This window comes from Plecotus auritus (genome assembly GCF_963455305.1).
Source record: "Plecotus auritus genome assembly, chromosome: 6".
Classification (NCBI taxonomy): Eukaryota; Metazoa; Chordata; class Mammalia; order Chiroptera; family Vespertilionidae; genus Plecotus; species Plecotus auritus.
Window position 1 is genome coordinate 53537232 of NC_137773.1, and position 26426 is coordinate 53563657.

Genomic DNA, 26426 nt, shown 5'->3' on the forward strand with positions numbered 1-26426 from the left:
GATTCCCAGTCAGGGCACATGCCTGGGTTGTGGGCTCGATCCCCAGTGTGGGGCCTGCAGGAGGCAGCTGATCAATGATTCTCTCTCATCATTGATGTTTCTGTCTCTCTCTCCCTCTCTCTTCTCTGAAATCAATAAAGTATTTTAAAAAGGAAAAACCATAGTTAAAAGAAAGGCCTCCTCACATTTTAGCCACAAAAACTTTTTGACTACATCATCTTCTTGCCTTTATTTTTCTTTTAGTTTACCTAAAGTGGGCAATGGAGGAAATAATGTACTTAGAAACATAGTGGAAGCATTTAAAGGTGTCTAAGAGATCACTCCATTGATTATTAATTAGATAGTGAAATTCACTCATCCATTGAAGCTACTTAACATCCTAAATATATTAGCACATAGTAATGAATATATATGGGAATTCCAAAAGAGCAAAGTTAATGGACTCCATCGCATTTTTTAAAACAGCAAAGGGCAAAGAAATCTGTTGAGTAAGCATATAGGATCAAGGGCCAATGTTATATGCCAAAATGACTCCAAATTTTACATATTAGATAGTTATAAATACAAGGGCAAATCTATTTAAACTAATATGGATGAAATACAAGAGATATTTTTGTTGATACAAAATGATATCATCTAAAATTTGACAAGGTAGTAAATTTAGTGCCTAACGGATGGAAAAAAAAAAAAAGAAAACTGGGGATTTGTTTTTGCCTGGAATTCATCAGGGTGCAAATAAGTATAGAGGGAAATTTCTAACAATCTTTTAAAATATTCTTAGTCATGCATTGCTTTTGATGGGGGTATAGTGAGGAGAATGTGACCCCAGTATTTAGCTCAGTTGTGTGATATTGTGAAAGACAATTAAAATCTGTGCTGTGATATGAGGCAGAAAACATTTCATAAATGAGACTTTGGGAGTGATCTGTAAGAAAAACAATAAATTATTTTATTTGAAACCTAAATAATTACATTTGAACATGTTTCTCATGGAGGGAATAACATTGCAGCTTTTTATTACCTGAAGAAAATATTCAGAGATATGCTTGTTATCAGCCATTCGACAAGCATTTATTGAGTTCCTATTGTATTCTGGCCCTCGAGATACAGAAATAAATAAGCGATGTTCTGCCTTCTTAAATAGTTAATAATCTAGCATCTGCTGCAAAGCAGCAGCAGTAGATGACTTAATATTATTTTTGGGGAAAAGAATCAAAGATATGGTGGCCTATTTTGAGAAAAAGGTGTGATTCATCTGTGAAGCAAGAAGTAAAAATACCATGAAATTCTCCAAATCGGGAGCACTGCATGGATTTAGGACTAAGGGCAGGGCAGTCCCCTCACCTTTGCTCAGATCCCGGCTTACACAGTCATGAAAATTATTGCTGTCAGACACGCCCTTTGTGAATGTGAAGGACAGTATCCACGTTGATACTCAGTATGAAAGTGGTCTTTAGAGAATAGAAATGATAATTTCATGACTCAAGAAGTAGGGAATTCAACCGAGGAAGATGCTGTATCAGATATAATGCTTGCTGACAGGGGGAAACAAACTCAAAATGTGAAGATATTAGGAAACTTTGGGATGGGGACCATTAGCTCCACAGTTCTGGCATAGTAAGATAAGGGTCCACGGAAATACTTTTACAGGGGAAATTGGGAGAATTAAATACAAAGAGAATTGTCACCCTGACAACAAGGTAAAAAGATATAACTACCTGTGGTAAGGCTTATTAAATATAAATAACTCCTGAGAAAGACAACTGTCAACGACAAAGAAGTGATATATGCCTCCATGTGCAACTGATTACAATGAATACCTGTATGAGATATTTATAAAAAGAAGAAAGTCATAGCAAAAACTAAACGAAGCTCTATCTGTTCCAAACATCTGTGAGCCAAAAAGGAAGTCAAAGCCTGTCCAAGTTGATCTAGTCGTTTTTTAAAAATCTGATGTGCAGAGAGGTTGACCTTTCTGCTGGAGTCACACTGATGGTTGGCAAATCCAGGCTTGGACAACAACTCTCACAGCCCATCCACGACTCTAACACTGTAACCGCTGGAGCCCACTGGTTCCTGTTTTGCTGGAGACAAGATGTCTCCGTTGATGTGATTTAATGGGACAGATGAGAGACCTAACTGTCTTGTGCTTCTCTATGTTCAAAATTAACTCCCCTATGTCCCCACCCCAGCAACAAATAGATTTAAGTGTTCTTACTACCATTTTGCTTAAGGGAATGAGCAAATAATTAAAGAGGTAAAACTAGTGTTTTAACAACTTTATGAGTTCTATAATTAGAAAGTCCAACTAAATAAGAGCTTTACATTTCTAATACTTACTGTCTTATAGTGTGTCTTGTTTCAGAGAATATAAAATCCAAGAGCTAAAAGGAATTTGGTTTCCCGTGCAGTTAAGGTACTGCTATACCTTTCTTATGGAATTGTCGATTCCGCCCACTCCCCCTCCTCATCTTTCCTCTCCTTCTGCCCTCAATTCCCCAGACTCCCAAGTACACATTCAACTTGCAAGACAAAACAGGGCATGAAAGAAGTGAGACCTTAGGGGGAAGAGTTTTTTCTTTTTAGTCTTACAATAGATAAGTGAATTTCCTGAATTATAAATGAAGCCTCTGGAGATATAAATAGAATAGGGAAGAGCTGCTGAGAGATATGACATTCTCTTCTTCTCACTCAATAAGTGCTTCATAACTCACTGGAGGCTGGCAAGTTCCACACAATACATGAAGGCACAGGCTGAGAAGGATGGCAATAGCGCTCTTTGCTTCAGATTTTTAAAAATGCCATATGGGAATATAATGGGTTCATGCCAAAGTTGCCGAGTGTAGATAGATAAATAAATAGAACAAAAGACAAAGGTACACACAGGCCAAATTCATACATATTCTATACCTGCACAATGCATTTTTATATTCTGAACAGAAACATTTTATGGTTGTACTTAGTTTTTTTTAATACTTTTAAAAATCTAGTACACAGTGAATTCGATGGTTGATATATCATAAAATTGTACACAGCCTAATAACTTTGTTAACTGATCCATCCTAATAAATTTAAGTTTTAAAAAATTTAAAATAAGTGAGATCATGTGATATTTGTCATTCTCTGCTTATCTTATTTCACTTAGCATAATAGTCTCCAGGCCTATCCATGCTGTCTCAAAGGGTAAAAGATGTTTACTTTTCACAACTGCATAGTATTCCATTGTGCAAATGTGCCAGTTTTTTAACCCGTTCATCTACTGATGGGCACTTAGGCTGCTTCCAAATCTTAGCTATTATAAATAACTAGAGGCGTGATGCATGAAATTCATGCAAGAGTAGGCCTTCCTTCCCCAGGCCACCTGCACAGGCTTCCCTCTGGCACCCGGGACCCAGGCTTCCCTCACAGCCCCGGCTTTGTCCAGAAGGCCATCTGGAAGGACGTCTGAAAGGATGTCCGATCTAATTAGCATATTACACTTTTATTTTTATAGATGCTGCTACTAGCATAGGGGTGCATATATTCTGACTGGTGTTTTTGGGTTTTTAGGATATATTCCCAGAAGTGGGATTGTTGGGTCAAACGGCAGTTCCATTTTTAATTTTTTGAGAAAATTTCATACTGCATTCGCACCAGTAATAAACTAGTGTTCCCTTTTCTCCATATACTAGCCAGCACTTGTTGTTTGTTGATGTGTGTGTGTGTGGGGGGGGGGGGGGGGAAGATGTATTTAATTCTCTCAATTTTCCCTGTAAAAGTATTTCTGTGGACCCTTATGTTACTACTAGAGGCCTTCGTGCACGGGGGTTGGGGGGGCCCCACAGCCTGACCTGTACCCTCTTTAACTCGGGAGCCCTCAGGGGATGTCCAACTGCCCTAAACTGGCAGTTGGACATCCCTCTCGCAATCCGGGACCTCTGGCTCCTAACTGCTCACCTGCCTGCCTGCCCTAACCACTCTACCTACTGGCCTGATCCCCCTAACTGCCCTCCCCTGCCAGCCTGGTCACCTCTAATTGCCCTCCCCTGCTGGCCTGGTTGCTCCTAATAACTTTTTTTTTTTTTTTTCAAATCTTATCCCCTTCACACACAATTGTATTTGACTTCCTTATTGGCTTCTCCCTGTCACACAATTTTTCTCTATCCTTTATGTAACACTTCCTACTGACTCATCATTTATAAACTTTTCTTCCCTCCTATTTCCTACTTGTTCCATCATCCTTCTTCCCATCTTTCTCCTAACCACCCTCCCTCCCTCCCCACATTCCTTCTTTACTTTATCTTTACCCCGCCCTCCCTCCCCTTTTCCTTCCCTCCCACCTTAATTTTTTTCTTCACTTCCTCCCTCAGACCTGCTTTGCTCCCTCCCCCATTTCTTCCTTCTTCCCATTCTTCTTTTAAGCTCTACCAGCTCCCCTTTAAAACTTTTCTTCCCTCCCTCTTTCTCTCTCATCCTATCTTTCCCATACATTCTTCTCTACTTACTTCCACTGTTTTAATATCTATCTATCTACCTGCCTAATTATTCACTATCACTTATCTTTTTTATTTTCTGACTCCTACTTTTAAAATCTGTCCCCAGTACACAACTATACTTGATTTTCATTATAGCTCCTACAGTTCACTTATACATCCTCTTTCCTTCTTTAACCCTGCTCTCTACTGACTCCTTTATAAAGTTCTTCCCTCCCTCCCTCCCTTCTTAAAGCTTCTGTTCCCGGGGAGAGTTAACCCCCAGCCCAGGGCTCAGCCCCAGCCAGGTGTTCGCCGCCCTCCATTCCCCAGCCTCCCCACAGCCGTTCTGCTCCCATTCCCTGCCCAGGATGCCTGGCCCAGTGAGGGTGGCCAAGGCCTGTGCAGCTCAGGCACTGCTGCTGCTGCCACCGCGATGCAGGAGTGCCTCCGCCCAGATGGCCTCTGACCGTCCACCACTCCGTCCCGGACCTGTGGGTGCCTTCTTGCCAACGGCTCACGCCGGGGACCACCGCCCTCCTTCCACATCTGTGCGTGGCTCCCACCCCGCCCCCCTGCCGGGCGCACCTGCTCCCCACTCCCGTGGTCGCCACCCCCTTCCACGTGCAGTCCTGCATTTCCTTCCCTTTTCCATTCCTGCATCTTTTTCTTGTTCCCTTTCTGTATTTCTCTTTCTCCTCTCAGCCTGACTGCATGCAGGCCTGCCTTCCTCTCCCTCTCCTTTCTTATCCCCTCCTATCATATCCTATCCTACCCCGGGCCTTGCAGCTGCCTGAGCAGAGGGCAGGGATGCAGCCTGCTGATCTGATCGTGACGTGATGCTGTAATGAATAATTTGTATATTTCTCTATTATTAGTATAGATGCCAGATTTTCTCCATATACTAGCCAGCACTTGTTGTTTGTTGGTGTGTGTGTGTGTGTGTCGGGGGGGGGGGGTGGCGATGAGAAGAGATAAACCAAAGAACTTACATACTTACTAGAGGCCCAGTGCATGGATTCGTGCACCAGTGGGGTCCCTCAGCCTGGCCTGTGCCCTCTCGCAATCCAGGACCCCTCAGGGGATGTAGTAGTGCTCGAAGTGGCAGGCGGAGAGGAGCAGGAGCCCGGGCCTGGCACCACACCATTCCTGCTCATCCCAGCCCTGCTGCACCTTCCACGGGCTTGCACCCAGTCAGTCCCAATCGGGAGAGGCTCACGCCACCGCAGCAGCGCTTGCCAGCCATGAGCCTGGTGTCTGGCACCCGTCAGTTAGCTAAGCAGTGCTCCTGCTGTGGGAGTGCGCTGACCACCAAGGGGCAGCTCCTGCATTGAGTGTCTGCCCCCTGGTGGTCAGTGTGCCTCATAGCAACCAGTCAACCAGTTGCGTAGGCTTTTATATATATAGATATGCATAGCCCATGGACAGAGACAATAGGGTGGTGAAGGCCTGGAGTGGGGTGGGGGAAGGGGCTGAGTGGAGGGAGATGGGGGGATGGGAGACATCTGTAATACTGTTAACAATAAAAAATATATATTTTTTAAAAGCACAAAAAATATAGCTTTTATAACATTTGACTGTCATTTAGTCTTATCTCTGCCTGATAAAAGAAGGCTAAGAGAAAATTTGTGTGGCAAATATCCTTGGTTCTGAGTGCTCCTCTGGGTTGACTAGACTAAGGAGATTGAAAAGTGTCATGGAACTAAGTGGAGCATCACCACCAAAACTGTCACTTCCATGAAAAGAGGAAAGCAGTAATCAATCATCTCTCACCCCACGAAGGAAGTATATTTGAATTGCAGAATGCAGCTGCTCCCATCAATTCCATGGCAGCTGTCTTTATTATATTGCAATTTACACATTAGGAATAGTACCCTCATAATTTGGAAGAGTTACTGCAATTCCAAGACTCATGCCTTACAGATTTTACTGCCCAAGTGTTAGGAGGTGCTGATTTATTTTTCACTGTGTTCCCTCTGCCTCTGCTTCCCCATATAATATATTCCCTTACTTAAGACATTTTTCTCTTTCTCTTTGAAATTTATATTAAATCAATCAGTATTTCAAAATGGCATTTCTTTTTGTGTGCATAAAAAATTACAAGGTTCGCATGAGTAAGTCATTTAAAAATTATCGTATACTGTACATGATTTTGGTGATAACCTGATTCATTCAAACTGCATTGAAAATGAGCTTAACATCTCCCACACTCAATTTTGTTTCTCAAAACTGACATTTAGTAAATGAAATAGATTATCTGGATATATTACAATAAAGGACTAAAGGTTTATTTAACCTTCAAGTAGAAAAATAAATGTGAGGAGGACCCTTTGAGGATACATTAGATATTTTAACCACATGGATAATGTATCAAGTACTTTTATGGTCCAGGGCTGATCTAACTGTTGGGCAGACCCTTCACTTTTTAATGAATATCCCTCTAATATTAAATCCTAAGTAAAATAAAAAAATTTTTAAAGAATGTCATTTGGTTATAGGTTGAGGAGCAGCTGCTCTTCTTTGGTATAATCCCTCATTCTACATAAGTGTAGTTAATGTTTTGTTGTTATTGTTAAATTTTATTTTGAGCTCTCTGTACATATAAACACAGTCAAATGGTTGCCTTCCCTTTTTCCATTCCCATTCTCTATTATTAGTGTCTTCCTTTAGGGAACAACTGTTAATAGTTTGGGATTATGTACTAGTAAGCCTTTGAAGTATGGTATCATTCATTCAGCTGATTATAATGCTATGTATGTCTTTGTTTAAATGTACATCAAGGCAGGGCTAGAAAAACATTAAAACTTATTCTGTTATTATACCAACATATTAATTAATGTTTTTTTTAGTAATAGCATAGCCTAGTAATTATGAGCAAAGGCCTTGGGATTGAAACTGGATTTAAATTCTGAACCTGCTATTTGCTAAGTAGGTGAACTTGACCAATTGCCTTATCTGTCACATGGGGATAATGATAGTACCTACTTCATAACACACATCGGATGTCAGAAAACAAGGTAAGAGAGGCATACAAGGCATTGAGCACAGCGCCTGTCATTGTAATAGTCATTATTTACTATTATTAGTGGTATCGTAATTTACATTATTCGAATATTACTTAGATAATTTACATATACATTTTATCACACATTTTTAACTGTACCATATAGCTCAGTTTTATTCACAAGCTCATAATTTAGCACATTGTTTAGTGCCTTGCTGAAATTCAAATATATTACTACTAGATGCCTGGCGCACAAAATTCTTGCACGGGTATGGTCCCTAGGCCTGGCCTGCAATCGGGGCCATCTTCCCTGGCTTCTGGCAGCCGGCCTCACCCCCTGCCACCACCCACCCTCGGTTCCCCATTTGCCATCAGGCTATCAGAGCCTGCACACCAGGTGAAGGGACTGAGAGGTTGGCCGGCAGGCCCCGATCAGACAATCAGGGCCTGTGGGCTGGGGCAGCTCCTACGTTGAGTGTCTTCCCCCTGGTGGTCAGTGCGCATCATAGCAACCAGTGGTTCTGCCATTCATTCGACTTGCATATTACCCTTTCATTATATAGGACTAGAGGCCCAGTGCACGAAATTCATGCACTGGGAGGGGTGTCCCTCAGCCCAGACTGCACCCTCTCCAATCTGGGACCCCTCGGGGGACATCCCTCTCACAATCCGGGACTGCTGGCTCCTAACCGCTTGCCTGCCTGCCAGCCTGATCACCCCCTAACCACTCCCTTGCCAGCCAGATCAACACCTAACTGCTCCCCTACCAGTCCGATTGCCTCCAACTGCCCTCCCCTGCTGGCCCGATTGCCTCTAACTGTCCTCCCCTGCAGGCCTGGTTGCCCTCAACTGCCCTCCCCTGCCAGCCTGGTCACCCCTAACTGCCCTCCCCTGACAGCCTGGTCACTCCTAACTGCCCTCCTCTGTTGGCCTGGTCACCCCCAACTGCCCTCCCCTGCCGACCTGGTCACCCCTAACTGCCCTCCCCTGAAGGCCTGGTCCCCCCCCAACTGCCCTCCCCTGCCAGCATGGTTGCCCCTAATTGCCCTCCCCTGCAGGCCTGATCACCCACAACTACCCTCCCCTGCCGGTTATCTTGTGGCGGCCATCTTTGACCACATGGGGGCAGCTATCTTGTGTGATGGTGTGAGGGTCAATTTGCATATTACCTCTTTATTACATAGGATAAGTAAAACAGTACACACATACACACCCAAGAATGTGCAGATATGTGTATGAATTTTTCCTACCAGATCCATATATCTATTGTTTTAGCAACTTCATTTTGAGTTCTATAATTAGAAAATCAAACTAAACAAGAACTTCACATTTCTAATATTTACTCTGTTTTCCAGTGTGTCTTGTTTCAGAGAATATAACATCAAACAGCTAACAAGAATTTGTCATTTAGCCAAGGTATTTATGCATCATTCTTGTGGAATTGTCAAGTCTCCCCCCACTCTGCTGGCTGCTCACGATTACTGATTCAGTGACTAAGTTTTCACAAAGGACTCTATGAGAATGCTGCCCAGGCTCAGCGTTGACGCCACAGGAAATTAAAATGTATGCTCATATGAAACTAAGGCAAATTTCCAGATTGAAGGTACATACCTGCATTCAGAAAAGGTAAGTTCTCCTTTCCACTCACATTCTCTGGTGCTGAACATTCACATACGAGTGCACACTAGGAAAGAATACAAGAAAATTAAAAGAAAATAGTTGAAAGTAATCAAAATAAGAAAATTATTTTGTTTGCAGAACAAGAGGCTATGCACATAGTTTCAAAAAATTCTGAACAAGATAGTTTGTAACACTATTTTCAGCATTATCTCTATCATGAAGCTTGCTTAACTTGTGATTATTTATGTATAATATGATTGTATTATATGGTCATAGAGTACATTTTGGTTCTAGTTAATGAACACTTAGGAAAGAAAGTAAAAACTGGGAAAGGACTATCCACGAATGTTCCTAGTACAGCAAATTAGATTTGACAAGCTGAAGAATTTTGTTTTTCTGACAGCTGGAATTATTTTGAATCAATAAAAAGCAAATTATTGTCTAGATTTTTAAGTAAAGGCAACTTTAAATAAAATATATATATGTCATAGCATTTAATTACATAAAGGAAAAGGAGAGTTTTGTCTCCAGCAAAACAGTGCAAACACCTGCTCATACAGTATGAGGACAATTTACAAATAAGCTGATCCAGAGATGGGCAAGGCCGTGAGCCCTTACAAAGCCTACACTTGTCTCCACAGAAGAGAAGAGGCCCAGAGGAGCACTTGCCGTGTTCCTGGTGAGCAAACCTCGCGTGGGAGACAGTATCCCAGACAATCTACTAGTAAGCGTGGGACTGTCCTTCAGCTTCCCATGAAGCTGTAACTAACAGAGGAAGCAAAACTCTTCTGACCCCAGAGACCTATTTTCACACAAACACCAGGATTTGTTTCTTCAAATGAATTTCCTTCTATTTCTAGCCAAAAAAAAGGCCGGGGGAAGGAAAACAATAAATTTTCAGAGCAAAGATTTCAAACTGAACAAATAAATGCAGATAAAAAGACAACAAACAAAAACCCAGCAATTTCTTCTGGTGATGAGTTCTGTGGGAAACAGCCACCCTTCTGGAGTGCTCAGTCTTCCTCAGAAGGTTCCACGGACTCAGACCGCTCTTCCCAGAAGAGGGTGTCAGAATTGCTTGAGCTATTTCCTAACTGTCCAGTCTGTCTCCCTCCACCCTTCCTTCCCCAGGCACTGACCTCTATGAGAATCACAACCACTGAGGTCGCCGGTAATGATGGATTATAGGTATATATAGATATAGAGATAGAAATAGATGATATAGATATAGATGATATATAGCCATATATATATATATATATATATATATATATATATATATATATATGTCTGACACTCATGAATTTTGAGATATAGGACTTTAAGTCAGGTCACAGGAAGGCTTTGGGTTCATACTTTCAGGGAGTTAAGGAGCCAGGAGGAATGGCACATTCTGTGTTACATTTTAGTAAGTGCTCTGCTGAGAATAGATTATGGTGGGGGGCAGTGCTGGGAGGAGGAAGGAAGGAATCAGGGAGACATTTAAGAGACTACTGTAAAAATGTAGGTGACTGTCAATGTTGGTTACAGGGAAAGGGTCATGAGTCCTTGGATTCTGGATTCACTTAGAAGTCACAATCAACAGGATTTACTGAGATATTGACTGTGAATATGAGACAAAGAAAGGAGTAAAAAATGACTTCAATTTTCTTTTTAAAGTTTGGATACCTAATGGAATATTTCACCTAATATATTGGCTTTGTAAAAGGACAGTGTTAGTATTTCTTTTGTGAATTTTCTTTCTACTGCTATGTGATATTAACACATTGTCTTCTAGTTGTATGTATACATATATCAAGTAAAAGCTTGAACCAGGGTAATATGGTGAATGACCATCTGCTCTATCTTCCCTGGATGAGAAACATACATATAATAATAAAAATATAATTTGAGGAAACAAGTAAGTAAATGTATGAGAGGAGAAAGTTTGGATTTTTTTATATTTTACTTCATGCTCTGAAGGCTATGTAAAATTCAAAATTAAAATGTTGTATTTTATATCAGAGGTATTATTATGAACTGAACTGTGTTCCTTGAAATTCATATGTTGAAGCCCAAACACCCAATGTGACTATATTTGGAGACAGGACCTTTATGGAGGCACTGAAGGTTAAAAGAGGTCATAGGGATGGGGCCCTAATCTGATGGGGCTGGCATCCTGCAAGAAGAGGAAGACACCAGAGCTCACCCTCCCTGTCTGTGCACCTGCACCGAGGAAAGACCATGTGAGGACACAGCAAGAAGCCTGCAGGCCAGGAAGAGAGGTATTGCTAAGAACTGAATTATCAGGCATTTTAATTTGAAACTTCCTATTTCTGAGAACTGTGAGATAATAAATTTCTGTGTAAGCTACCCAGTCTATGATATTTTATTATGGCAGCTGAGCTGATTAATATGGGTATTAATATTTTATCTGCTTCAATACACATGAGAGATGATGTGTCATGTACCCACATGACTATGGGTCTAAGTGTCGTTTCTTTTCTTTCTCCGCCATAAATGCAAACCAGTGAAAGGGATGTTATTTTCAGGATATCCTTTCTTTCAGGGACTTTGTCCTTTCATATGTCTCAGTTATTCACTAACTCTGGGACTTAAATCCCCATTAGTAACAAACTGTGTTAATACACTTCACTGATTGTGAATACGTGAATCTGCAAAAGGGTGTTTGCGTTTGCATTTCTAATAAACACCCCAGATGATCCTGACCACGCTTTGAAAACACTGAGATAAAGTTATTTCCACACGACTCTCCTAAATGTCATGCAGAGTGGACTTACTCCATGGTCTCTGTTCAATCACCAATATTCCCCGGGACTGCCAACAGAGTTTATAGAAAATTTTATAAAATAAATTTGCCAAAGGTCAAGGTTTACTAAGAATCAGACAGGATGAAGGTACTGCCGACCAAGCTCGCTGTGTTTACCATTTCTGTCACCTGTGACTCGTACATGGTTTGTGCTGACACCGCCACCTCCTATTTCTAGAACAGCTTGGTTAAGTCTCTTTTAAGTTCGCATGACTAAGTCAGAAATATAAAAGCAGGTCTTGGGTGGGGCATATTCCTGCGTATCGAGTTCTCCAGTTATGAAAAGATCATGATTCAATTTGTGCTACCTCAGAATAGAATAAAGAAATAAAGGGGTAGATGAACTTTGAGAACAGAGAGGCAGCTAGTAATAGAGTCAGAGGCAGGGAAAGTAGCCTAACTTAGAAATGGGAGGTGTGTCTGCTCCTGGTCTGGCTCATGGCCACAGGTCCAGGCACCATCATCTGCCTATTTCTGATTTCAGACCCTGCTTACCCTCAAAATCCTCCCTCCTTAATTTTGATACACGTGGTGCTAAGATGAGTCTTATATAGAACTCCAGAGGACACGAGGACCAAATGAAGGGCCTAACACAAACCCTAAGAGGATCTGCTAAGAAACTTCATCACAGCCCTGACATTTGGAAGCAACCTGATTCAAACTCCAGGCCTCCTTGGAATATTTTCATGATCCGGGATATGCTCCAAGGGAGAGCAGGAGAACAGAGAGAAACAGGCTTTGCCTATCCTGGGGCCAGAACTATATATATTTGAAAAGGAGTCTTATATTTTGTAAAGTTAATGATTCATTAAGTGTTACATAAACACCATCTTCCATGTAGATGTTTCCTTATCAACAAAATTCAAATGTTCCCAGATAAGAGTCACTAAGCTAGAAGTTAAGTCAGAATGAGCCTTGTCATTTAAAAAATGTTCATTTATGAAAAGGCAGGAATTACAGTGTGTATACAAGCTCATGTTCCTGAAAAGAACTATTAGCAGTTTTGAAGCCTGTCCCTTATGTCTCAGTAAAATAGGCAATTGCATTCCTGAGACAGGAATTTGGGCTAATACTCGGTATCAAGTTTTCATGTCCTGCAGAAAAGGGAGTAGAAAGAAAGTAAAACCCCTGGCCACATCTTGAGAGGCACTGGAGCCTTTATCCTGGGCTTCAAGGAAGCCCCTTGGCCTCCAGCAGGCATCGCCCCTCTTCCAGAGCTGTCCCTCCGCTGTGTACAATTCCCTGCTTCTTTCTCTGCAGTTTCATAAGGCACAATGTTAGTAAATCTGCCTCCTTCACATAAGAAGTGCATCTTTTTCCAAAGAGGGTTTTGAGAATAGGGAAATGGTTACTTGTGGTAATAGTCCTCCAAGAATTTCCTGGGCATCTCCTGAAGGGTTAATTATGGCAGAATACAACGGTGATCAACTGAGAAGAGGCAGCGTGGACACAGGGGCGGGCGGAGAAGAGGAAGATGTTTCTGAGTGGCACCTGGCTTTGCATATAGTTTCATGCAAACAGCCTCAGCTTCAGAGGATGAAACACACTTCTGGTGATGAAACACACAGATGATTTCTCACTTAGCTCTTGAAGAATGAATTTCATACCCCACAGAGGTGTTGGTGATTCAGACATCTGGTGAAGATGATCATTTCTAATTTAATTTGTGCAATGAGCTGGCTGAGGCCCTACCTTTTGTCCCTGCACATCTGCCGTGATGTGGTCGGCTTCCCCATCCTCAATCTCCCCCATCTTCACGACACTGACTTCTATGGTGCCAACAACTTTGCCACCATCTGAAGTTCTGCAACCAAAATAAATGACATGGAAAGGTAAGACTCTTCTCTCTTCTTAAATTGCAGTAATCCCCCCTTACCTGTGGTTTCTCTTGCTGTGGCTTCAGTTACCCTGCTATCAACTGTGGTCCAAAACATTAAATAGAAAAGTCCCAGAAATAAACAAATCATAAGTTTGAAAAATGCACGCTGTTCTGAGTAGCAAGATGAAATCTCATAGAGTCCTGCTCCATCCTGCCCAGGACGTGAATCACCCCTTTGTCCAGCCTCTCCATGTAGTACACACAGTATAATAAGATATTTTGAAAGAGAAAGACCACATTCACATAACTTTTACTGCAATATATTGTTATAATTGTTCTATTTTATTATCAGTGTTATTCATCTCTTACTGTGCCTGCTTTATAAGTTAAGCTTTATCATATCTATGTATGTACCAGTAGAGGAAAAAACAGGAGTACAGTATACATAGGGTGTGGTACTATCCACAGTTTCAGGCATCCACGGGGGATCTTGAAATGCATCCCCCGTGCATAAGGGAGGGCTATGCCCATACATGTCTGTTTCTGAAAACCACTAACATTGCTATTTACTTCAATGGTTTTAATTAAAGAAATCTGCTTAAACCATAGCAAAGCATGTTAATGTTGGTGTTGTTTTTAATTTCAAAAGAAAATGAACCATGAATTTGCAAGGTAAGTACATGGATTGTCAAAACTGACTCCATGAAGGTGAAAGCCCCTCCAGGCTGGCAGGAGTGGCCTCAGCATCACGGGTCAGGGCCCTGTTTGGCAGCCTCCACATCTCTGCAACAGTGTAAGCCACAGCCCCTCTAAACCAGTTACATAGGATCTTGTGTACAACTATTACAGAAAACACAGCCGAATAAAAGGAAAAAGACAACACAAATTCCTATCTTCCTCTATGACTGGGCCATTGGCTACAAAATTTGATTTTGTATCATTTTTCTTTCTAAGAGATCAGGTAAAGAATATTCTCTGCTAGCAAACGTAAGAAAGTTAAGAAACATGCAGAGCAGAATTTAATCATAGAGATTGGTTAGTACAGCTTATTACTTTTTCAGATAAAAAACCTGAGACTCAAAAAGATGGAAAGACTCGCCCAAGGTAACAAAGTGGCAAAACCGAAAACCCAGGTTTCTGTCTTTTTCAAATGTTGGTCACTGAGCAACTAACTCTTCTCTATTTAATGATGATGGTGATTTTATTATTAAGATTCCATCATCATTATTGTCTTAAACATGCACATTTTATGGTTGACAATAATAATGAAAGCTAAAAACAAAATGAACAACCACCATCTTTTAAGATTCTCTAATTTCTTTCTCTGGACAAGAAAATATACAGAATAAATGATGCCATCCTACCATGGAAATACTGTCACAAGTAATGGATATTTCTTCCTTTAACCTTCTTGGAAAATAGGTAGCAAATCACCCCATAGTTATGTGTACTGCTATAACTTCTAAGACTAACTAACAAATAGTAGTCAAATGACAATTGGTTTTCTTTATATAGTCATGTTCTTTTCTGAAACTTATTTTTAACTTTAATTTGAATACCTATAGTGTCTTTCTTTTAACCAATTCCTTCTACATGTCACTACTTTATTGTTACAGGTGTCGGAGAAGAGGAAAATTAGTAAAAGGAATTTACCAAAATGCTAATTAAAATAATGACTAAGTTAAGTAACAATTATATTACTAGATAATTAATTATGCTATTGAGAAAACTAAAATAGAAAATTCTGGTGAACATATATAGCTAGTGTTATAATGTAATAAAATAAAGATTATGTACATAAAAAGTTATTTACTTGTTAAATAACATATTAAGACTTCATATTAAAATATAAAATTCTTCTTGGCATTTTTTAAAATCACTAAATCATAACATTGACTCAAGTATTTAAAATTAATATATAAAACTTAATCATTCATCACAAAAAAAGATGTGTATGTGGATGACAGTATAATCTTTTTAGTGAAAAATTATATTAGCTTCAATTCTGGGATGCTATAAATAATTCATTATACCATTTTCCAGTTGAAAATGACATAAAAACTTGTCATAAGTTATGATATGACATAGCTCTGTACAAGTTTTCAGTACCTGATAGTAAAACAGTTTATTAACAAGAACCTTCATTGGCACTACCCATAATTATTTTTCTAAGAAATCTATAGACTTTATCCCCCTAATCTGATCATTAATAACAATTAAACATACCTGTTTCTTCTTTGAGAATTGTTTAAAAACTTGTGCATGAACAAACTGAGCTTAATACAAAACCTATATATAACGTTCTAATTTTTTCCTTGAACTAAACCAAGGAATACACATAATGATTTGAAACAGAAGGCAGATGTTCCACAGCCTATCCCAGGACTGCGTAATAAACCAATATATGCCATAATGGTTAAAAGTGTGAACTCAGGAATTTGAGCTATCTGCTAGCTGCATAACTGCGGGCAAGGGGCTTAGCTCTACAAAACTTCCTTTGTAAAATGGAGATGATGATAACTTTGTTATAAGGATTACATTGACATTTTTGTAAAGTGCTCAGCACAATGCATTATACAAGATAGTGCTTCTGCCTTCTCCCCCACCTCTTTATCCTAGTAGTAGAAGTAGCAGCAGCAACATAATTATTATTGCCATTAACGTATTATATGATATTTAATTTTATTATCTCCAGAAATATTTTATTAAAATTGGCATTAAATATTATAGAAAAAGATTATAGGATCTTATGCCATATATGAATTTCAACAGTGATTATGTACTCACTAGAGATAGAAAGCCTTACTAATAAAAGATGATGTTTTAAAGCTTACATTCCTAACAGTGCAAAAAGCACAAGTTTATAAATAATTACAGTGACAGCAAGCATTTCAAAGAGCCAAAAGCAGATGACTGAGCAATGTCCTGTGGGAGTAAGCTTCTGAACCATATTTCTATCTGTTTCCTTTGAAATAGTATCTGGCTATTTTTTCAATAATTTTTATGCCTTTGGGTTTCCTACTTCTATTTATCTACTAAGACTTCCACTTATTCCCAGAGCAAACTTAAAGCAAGGGGCTTGGTTAATCTAGCGACACTAGAGGGATTGTAGAATCAATATTCCACCTCCCCCTGAACCATTTTGTTTAGAACACTCTAAATATCCTAAAGGATGCCTCTTCATCTGAGATTTGTGGGAGACAGAATGGGGAATCCAGGTTATAAACTAAAGAACTGAAGCCAATGAACTGGCATTTAAAATGCAGAACAGTTCATTATTCATTCTGAATCAATTTACCACACCCAGTGTATGGATATTCAATACTTCCCTCCAATCAGGAGAATCACAATTGAACTATCCCCTTTCTCCAAAGGCTGTTTCAAAGATCATTAGTAGAAATTTAGGAAAAATTTATATTCTTAAACTCTTAATTATGCTTTCAACCCATCAGGTTGGGGATGCTAGTGATAATTGCTTAGCCATTATTCATTACAAAAATTCCGAGTTGTCTGTAATGGAAATTCATCATATCTGTATGAAAGACATATTGAAGATAGTTCTGGATTTGGAAGCAAGAAACCCAAGCACTACTTCCAGCTCAGCTGCTAACTAGCTGTGTGACAAAAGACATCACTTAAATTATCTGGATTTTAGTTTCCTTTACGGCAAAACAAAGAGTCAGTTTCTAATAGCTGTTCTATAATATCAGCAGTAATCACTAATCATGCACTAATCACTCCTGTGGTTCCATAATATTATTCTATCATAGGTACATAGGCCATCATAGGCTGATGCAACCTTGGGGAAAATCTGAGACACATTCTAACCTATTGTGCTCACTCCCACTTTCCTGTCCAAACTATCCCCAAAACAAAGTACATGATAAACCTAGGAAGAAATTCAAAACTCATAGTCCAATAAAAGAGCGACTTTTTCTTATTTTATCCAATGTATACATATGCATTTTTCTGGCATTATGTTATTTTTACAAGGATACAAATTTGACTGAGCCAAGAAACACTTTTCGAAAAACTTATATGGCAATAAAAACAGGCTGTAGTAAGAAATAACTATCTCAATCTATGTGAAGGGAGGAAAAACAACACTCTGCCATTTCAAACAGTCTATTGCCAGGTCATTACCACTAGTTAATGCAGAGAGCTGTTAGAGAAATAAAAGATGGGGTAGTCCATGGATGCTAAAGTATTTCCATCACAATGTTGAGTTCCTATTAGTTTCAGCAGGTACACTTAAATATTCAATCATGCCAACAAGATGAAAGACAACAAAGAGGAAAATTTCAGCAACACAAATCCATACTCTCTTCTCACTTAGGTTTTCAGCATGCATAATACATTCATGATTAAGGCTCTTTAAAATCTTCCTTTAAAATAACTCCCCTAATGCTTCCTAATGACACATTCCATTTCCTATGCGGAAACATATAAACATTTTTACAAGACTGAAAAAAAGGTGATAGGGACAGTCTTCTAACAAAGGACAATTTCATGACATTCTTCCTCTAAGCTTCTTCACTACCTACTATATCTTTCTTAGTAGAGCAAAAAGAAAAAAACACATACCACTGGAAATGTGAAACGGTACTGTGTAAATAATTCCTCTACTATGGAAATGCCACAGAGATACAAACCAACAAGTGACTGTAAAGATCCAGGGAAAACCCATCATTAGCACTGTCAGTCTGTGTGAATATAAAGTAAGCCTGGTGCTATGCTCAGGACTCTTCAGCTGTGGGATGTGCCTTGCATTTAAACCACCTAGATAAGTAACTGGGAAACGAAGGTCTCACCTGGACAGAAAAATAAACAAAGGCCATAAGTAAACAGAGTGAGTGAGTACCCCCTGATGATCTTCCTGGCGAATTTATTTACCTGGCAACGCTAGATTTACTTAGGGCTCCCAAAAGTGAGAGTTCTATTTAAGTATGTATAACTAAACATACCTCTATCCTGGCTGAAATTCAGAAATGCAAGAAGCCATATAATACTTTCAAACTAGAACTCAAATAAAATGTTTTAGTAGTTCTATTAGAACTTACACACTAAGGTTTAGTCCTTGTTTTTTTTGTTGTTTTCTTTTTTATCATTACAAGCTGGCCTTCAGAAATTCCATCCATTATTATGGGATTCAACTATTTCTTCTATAAGACTCTACAATTCTATATTCCCTACTCTGTCTTGATTTCCTGATTTAGAACTCCAATTTCCTTTTGTCCTGACATCATTATTTCATACTCTGTAAGTCTGAAATCTATCATTTCCTTTCCTTAAACTCAACTCACATCAACAGCCATAGCATTCTCCAAAGACCAAAAACCACAGACTATTCCACCTCTACTTTTGTTTTGCCCTGTCCCTGCCTTCCAAGAAGTCACCCCATCCTGTCCATTAAGTTTCTTCTGTGTGTTCCTCTCCAATGGCAATATCCCAATTAGTTTCATCACCTCTGTTATGTTACACCTGGAGAACCTACCTCCCATCTGCCGATATCTTTCTCTTCTATTCCATTCATGTCAGGTTTTCTTCTTAAAGCCTTGCTGTCACTATTTTACTTCCTTTCCTGTGTTCTTAGATACTGATCAATGCTGATCCAGAGAGTCTGAAGTATAGCCTATCTTCAAAGACTTTATATCAGGACTTGTCATGAGGTATGGACATCTCAGTGTCTTTGGTTCAAATTGGTTCATATCATCACACACCATTAATAACAGAGTGTGCTTTAGTGGAAAGTGCAGTCAGCATTAACAAAGTTCTCAGTTATGGTGTTGGCTCTTTGCAGTAAAGAGCTATGTGACCATGTGCAGGCAACTCAGACTCTATAAAATTTTCCAAATTATACATATGAAGATAATAAACATCCTACTTATCTCAGATTTATGTGACCAAAAATAAAATCTTAAATTTAAATCTAAAAATGCTTTAGGAGTCCTATAGTTACACAGTGTGGGCCATGAAGCTTCAAGAGCACAACATGGGTAGGCTGACTATCTGTTTTTCAGACTAATTGGCTTGTAGAGTTCTCTTTACTGCTAAATACTGCTAAATTCCCCTATAAAATTAGCTACAGCAAATCTTTCCCTCCTTGTGACTCTATTTGGAAACTTCTTGTTTCAATGTGAAATACAAACCATCTCCCTGAATGTAAGAAATATATTGCTGCATAACAAACGACCACAGATTCAGTAACTGAAAGCCACACCATTTGTTATCTCACAGTTTCTACAGATCAGATGTCTAGGCCAGGTCCTTTACACAGGGTCTCACAGGCTAAAATTTATGTCAGCTAACCTGCATTCTCATATGTTAGATCTAGAAAATAATCCTCTTCCCAGCTCTTTCAAATTTTGTTGGTAGAATTCATTTCCTATGGCTGAGGTATGTCTCTTTATTCCCCCTAGTTATCGCTGGGATGATTCTTAGCCCCAGAGGCCACCCTCAGGTTCTTATCATGTGGCCCTCTCCATAGGCAGCTCACCAGATGGCAGTTTGCTTTTTCAAGATCAGCAGGAGAATGTCTCTCTCTAGTCTGCTAAGAGGGTGTCAGTCTGATATCTCAGATACCCAGTGAAGAATATGTTTTAAGGAGGGAGTGATCCACTGGGCAGATATGCTAAGAAAGAGGAGCATGGAGAATTTTCCATTGGATTCAACAATATGGAAGCCATTCATTTCTGATCATGACAAAAGCTATTTAGGTGAAGTACTAGGGACGAAAGCCTGATGAGAATGGGTTCAAAAGACAATCATAGGAGTCACAGTAGAGACAGCTCATAAAATGGTTCTTCTATGAAGAAGAGCAGAGAAATGGAGTATAAGTTAGAAGGCAATGTGAAAGATTTGGCAGCATTTTTTAATGCTACTAGACATGATCTAGTACAGAGGAAATAATTATAATACAAAAGTAAAAGGGGATAATTGTTGGAGTAATGTCTTGGATAGGTGAGAAAAGATGCAATCTAAAAGATGAGTAGAGGGGTTGACTTTAGACATGAAGCAGAGTTCATCAACAGTAACAGAAGGAAGGCAAAGTAGATGCTGGTAAGTTGGTAAATAAAGTGTGAGAAATTGTCAAATTCCTCTTCTCAGTGAAACAGAAACCAGATAAATCCACTGAGAATGAGGAAGAGGGGAGATATTTTGGAGGTCCTTGGAACAAGGAGGTGTGAAATAATGATCAAAAAGGTTGGGAGGGCAAATGGACCAGGGGAATCAAATAGGAATATAGACTAGTAGTGAAAGCACCCAGGAAGTTAGGGGTCATGATCCCTAATGGAACCTAGAAGCATGGAAGTTGGGCTATCCTAGCCCACTTGAACAAAATGTTGGATTTAAGCACAGTTTTTGTTGTTGTAGCTTTTATCTTTCATCCATCCATCCATCCATCCATCTATCCATCCATCCATCTTCTGCTTAGAAAGTATAATAGTAGAAGAGGGGCACAGCAGTTGAGGGTGTGTGCAAGGAAATTGTTTTGTTATTTTTCAGTGATGGGCCATGGAACCTCAGCTATGAAAGAAGAATTCTGGATATGGGGGAAGAATCTGTGAAGAGTGAAAACATGACTTTAGATCAATGACTTGATGCAGTCAAGGAGCAACTAGGAAGATACTGGAAAGATCTGAGATGGAAATCAGAAAATAGAATACAGTACTTAAAATTAAGACTCTGGAGGGGTGGAATTAATGACAAAAATCTAGGGAATGACCATGGAGTGGGTTGTGAAGGAGGGCAGAGAAAATCCTGAAAGCCCAGTGAACTGAAAAGATCATCTACATGGCTATGGAATCACAAGATATGTAAGAGGAGCAGTGCTGAAGAGGACACAGTGAATTGCAAGTTAAAATCCTCATCCAACGGTGACATCTTTAGGTCATATCAGGAATGAGAGAACCCAATGGTATATCGGAGGCTGTGAGCCTCAATCCAGGAGAGTTTTCAGAGGATGCTCATCCTACACCAGGTAGCCACTTAGCAGAGCTGACAGGGAGAGGGAGCCAGCTCCCAGCTAAGTAAAGAATAATGACCAAGGAGAGGGGATAGGGCTGAGGAGGCACCTCAGGTATCAGAATAGAGTTGGGAAGCAGAGGCCACCAGGGACAGATTAAGAAGTGGCAAACGGGGAAAATGATGGGCGGCCATGTGGATGAAGGATATCTGCACGGGGACCCAAGAATGAGTAAAGGTTATTGACACAAGAAGGAAATTCAGTTTAGCTAGGCAAAATATGCAAGGACAGACAGGGCAGCACTAATTTTAAAATACTATAAAACCTGAAATTTCCCATTCTCTGAATTTAACTTGTTTTGTTACATCGTCTTGACACTGCATTACTAAATCCTCTGGTAATTATTTCAGAGGTCAAAATGTGACTGATTCACAGTTAAAGCTGTGTAGGTAGAACAATAAAGGTTCCTACAGAAATTTTTGTTCAAAGGAAGGAAAATAATTAAAGCAAAGTTCAAGACACAGTTACATAGAACTTATATATCATTCTTATTCATACTAAACAGATTCTGAAGGTCAACAGGAATAAGTCAAATGCCTTGCACCAGTTTTTCAATATAAAGTGTATGGAAAAGCAATACTTTTTATCCCCAAATCTCCCTTTTGAAGCATTATTTTTAATTTTTTTATTATAAGAGAGCATATCTATTAATAATTAAAAGATATTTATCACATCTCTAAAAAAAAATCCATGTAAGAAAAATAATGGGTTTGGGTATTCAGTAGGCTGAGGTTCTCAAAGAAAGTAGAAAATGTAAAAATGAAGTCACAGGATTAAAATTTTCATTGCAACTAAGATTTCTCTATATCCTTTTGTAAATTTTTGAGAACTGAATTGAAGTTAGTATTCCAAATAAAAGTTTCACTAGCTTGAAACAACTCTGGATGTAGCTATTTTCTCCTTCATTCTAAGATAAACTCCTGAGAACTCAGTATCAAAATTGGATAAAATCTGAGAATGCTTGAGCAGAAAGTAATCTTAAGTATCATCCAATTAATTTTGTAGAAACTGAGGCCCTGAGAGGTTAAGTGAAAGGTTCAAAGCCACCTCACAAGTCATCAGCAGTGATGGAATTTGTCCAAGAACATTAGAAATCAGAAAGCTACATCTGATTTTTAAAAATTTATTCTGAAAATCAAAATATGAAATGGTAATTTATTTTTAGCTTCTTGGTCAATAAGTAGTAAGGCCACCCACAGCTTCTGTCTGAATTGGCTACAAATCCGGTTCTCATGATCTTCTTGGATTTGATCATTTGCTAGAACAGTTCACAGAACTCCGAAAAGTACTTATTTCACCAGTTTATTATGTTATAAAGGATTTCATAAAGGGTATAAACAGATGAAAAGATACGTAAGGTCCTGAGTGAAGGAGCTTCTATGCCGTGGAGTTGAAATGTACCACCCTGCCACAACATGAATGTGTTCACCAACCCAGAAGCTATTTGAACTCAGTACTTTTGACATTTTTCTGGAGGGTTGCTCACATAGGCATGATTGATCATTCACTCAGTTTCCAGCCCCTCTCCACTTCAGGGAGGATAGGTGTGGAGCTGAAAGTCCTAAGCTTCTAATTATGTCTTGGTCTTTCTAGTGACCAGCCGGCACCCAGGGGCCCAACTGTCTTTTACTCAGAAGAAAGATAAGGTAGCTCAGAAAGCGGTTTCTTAAGAGCTTTGGAGTGGGCTGTTGGGAGCTGAACTAAACCAACACAAGTCAATGAAATTTTTTTTCAGAATAGGACAATAAATATATTGACCAATATTGAAGAACAACAACAAAAAATCTACTTCCTGGAATCATATGTCTAGTTAATGTTAGGATTTGGACCACAATCCTAAGCAGTCACGTGACTTGGTTTCCAGTCCTAGTTAATGCAATTGGCAATCTACATGGCCATCCTACAACCTGCACTTAAACTTCATGAATCAGCATTATGCACCGATTATTAATATGCATGACTCAAACAGAAGGGGAAACTCTTGCCCAGAATGGGTAATCATGAGCACTTGTGAAATGTTACTTGTTCCATTCTCAGCCTCTCCTCTAGCTTAAGAGTTGCCCAAGATTCTGTTCTTCAGATTAGTTCCAGAAGAAAACTCTCCTGATACTTGGAAATTCATTAGCCTTCCTTTCTGACTCCATCTCTCTGTATCAGAAGGTGGAACATTTGAAACACTTTCACTGAGGAATGAACCTGTAGGTGTAAGAAAGGAAAAACCACTCTCCAGGAAATATATATATTCCTATTATTTATTCACCTTAACTCTGAAACTCAACGAATATTGGACTGTTTCATTTTATGTCCATGACTAGCATTTTTGAACTCAAAGAATTTACAAAAACAATATTTGAGGAAAAGAAGCAATTTCATAACAAATATTATAAAACCAGTTACATGTATTTTTATTCTTTTCCCCTCATTGGAGCTTCATATATCCTTTATTTTCTCAATATATTTTTCAAATGAACTTGGCAGGACAGATAATGTCACTCAAACAGTCCTTCAAGGACAGGAAGGGTTTGAGGAAAGCAGAGATGGCATGAAAGAAAAAATGGGGAGTAAACTTTATTTTCTATTAAAGTATAAAGGGATCCATTCCTTAAAAGCTGTGATATGATCCCATAATTTAAGTTCACCTCAGTGATGTTAATTTCATTAGTAGGCAGATGGGAAATTTTAAGCAAAGTAATTAACTCCTGGTGACAGTTATGAAACTTTGCTTCCTCCAGTATCAAAATCACAGGCTTATCCTTAAAGTACTTTAAAGGCTCTGTCATTTGGTCATAGAAGCAGTTCATTTCTACTAGTCTTAGAAATGAGGCTCAATAGCTAGGAAATTTAGTGCTAGTTGGCAGTTGGCAGAACAAACAAACAAACCCAAGAACCCTTAGAAACTGTCTCTCTTATTTACTATGTAAATCACTAGAAAAACTTCAATTTGATTCTAGATAAGAGAAAATTAATTCCCACTGTACATCATTTCTAAATTGAGGATTAAAACTTTTAATCTTGCTTTGAATTAGAGAAACTACATCAATATTGGGGAAGATAAAAATAAAATAAAACTTATGTTATCTGCCATGTCTTTGATGGAGGGTTGAGTATTAAACCAAGTTTATCATGGCACTTTAAATTTGTTTTTAACAATAGTAAGTTTTAATGGAATGTGTTTGTTTACTTTCCAGTTTACATATCTAAACATCAGAAAGATGTAACATTAAAATTACACACACACACACACACACACACACACACACACTAGAGATCCGGTGCACGGGATTCGTGCACTGGTGGGGGGTGTGGCCCACGGGGATCAGCCTGCTATGGGAGTGCTGCTCAGTGGCACTCCCACTGTGGGAGTGCACTGACCACCTGGGGCAGCTCCTGTGTTGAGCATCTGCACCCTGGTGGTCAGTGCACGTCATAGCAACTGGTCGACCTGTTGTTCTGGTCATTCTGCTATTAGGTCGCTGGGCTTTAATTATATAGGATATATGTGAATTTGGTCATTTCATTTGCTATTGTAATAAGTAACGTAATATAGGCTCGGTAGTACTTAGGTCAGGTCCAATTAAACCTGCCTTCAATCATTTCAGTTAATTTTAAAAGCTTTCTACACAAGGTAGTAAAACTGTCCCATAATATAACAAAGTCATCAGTGCCACACAATGTTTCAAAGAAGAATCCTAGTTACTTGATTATCTATTGAATTCTAATAAGCTTAAGTATTTTCATCAAGGGACCCAATGGATCACCCATAATAAAGCTGGGCCCATTGCTAGAAACAACCCCACCCCCCACTGTAACACAGCCTTGAGAAAAATAGTTTGTTTATATTGGTGCAAAATGTAATAATGTGAAGTAAAATAAATTTTCCTATTCCTGTTTATCTCTATCATCTTATCTTTGATCCTATCCTTCTCTTCTGCCTTGTTAAAATCGTTTATCATATTATTTTTGTGTGTTTTCTATTTCCTTATCTCACATTCACAAAATATTCTTCCTTTTCCTGACTCCATTCCTTATCTTAATGAAGTCCTATCGCAAAGAATCTCTTTCAACCACACTTTTACCACGAGACAGCCATGCTGTGATGCAGAACCAGAGGCATCAGTGCATTTCATTTAATGGGTTAGGGTAGAAAATCCTGGGATAGAGCATCCCTATAGAGGAAATGCATTGTCAAGGTGCAGGTCACTTTCTATATTTTCTCAGGCATGATACCTCCAGCACAGCTCACTCATATATATTAAGAACTGACAATGTGCTAATGCAAAAGCAAAGTCAAACCTTATTGGAAACACAGTTAAAAAATTATGAGCGTCTAGGGATCATTAGCCTCTGTTAGCTGGAGCAGGAATGATTGGCTCTGACCTGCTTCTTCTGGTACCCACTCCCAAGCCTGATGATAGAAACATGATCCTTTGGTGATTGCGGAGCTGATGGTAAGCCATAGTGGGGGATGGCGACCCGACCTTGTCACTGACATGCTTGGAGAGATTGGTGTCTCAGTTTTTAATTATAATAAGTTTGGAGAACACCAGGGTCTTCTGGATGTGCTTATTCCTTGGCAAGGGGTATCACAAATGGAGGAAAAATAATCCGAAGGCAGCGTGGGCAAGAATCGAAGTTGCAACACTGACACACAGACAAACATTGTTGTGCTCTCTTGCTGTCCCAAGTTGAAACTGGGC

General features: G+C 39.3%; 1 protein-coding gene across 7 annotated transcripts in view; it reads right to left on the minus strand.

Moving 5' to 3' along the window:
• INPP4B (inositol polyphosphate-4-phosphatase type II B) overlaps positions 1 to 26426 on the minus strand; it is a 616104-nt gene that overhangs the window by 158283 nt on the left and 431395 nt on the right. For all 7 annotated transcript variants that reach the window (XR_013960877.1, XM_080673789.1, XM_080673791.1 and 4 more), the window contains 2 exons: positions 13577 to 13688; positions 9067 to 9139 (listed from right to left, as the gene is read on the minus strand). Coding sequence is in view for 6 of the 7 variants with exons in the window: in XM_080673789.1 (XP_080529915.1) it covers positions 9067 to 9139; positions 13577 to 13688 (185 nt within the window). In the remaining variant the exon portion in view is untranslated. The remainder of the gene's footprint in view (positions 1 to 9066; positions 9140 to 13576; positions 13689 to 26426) is intronic.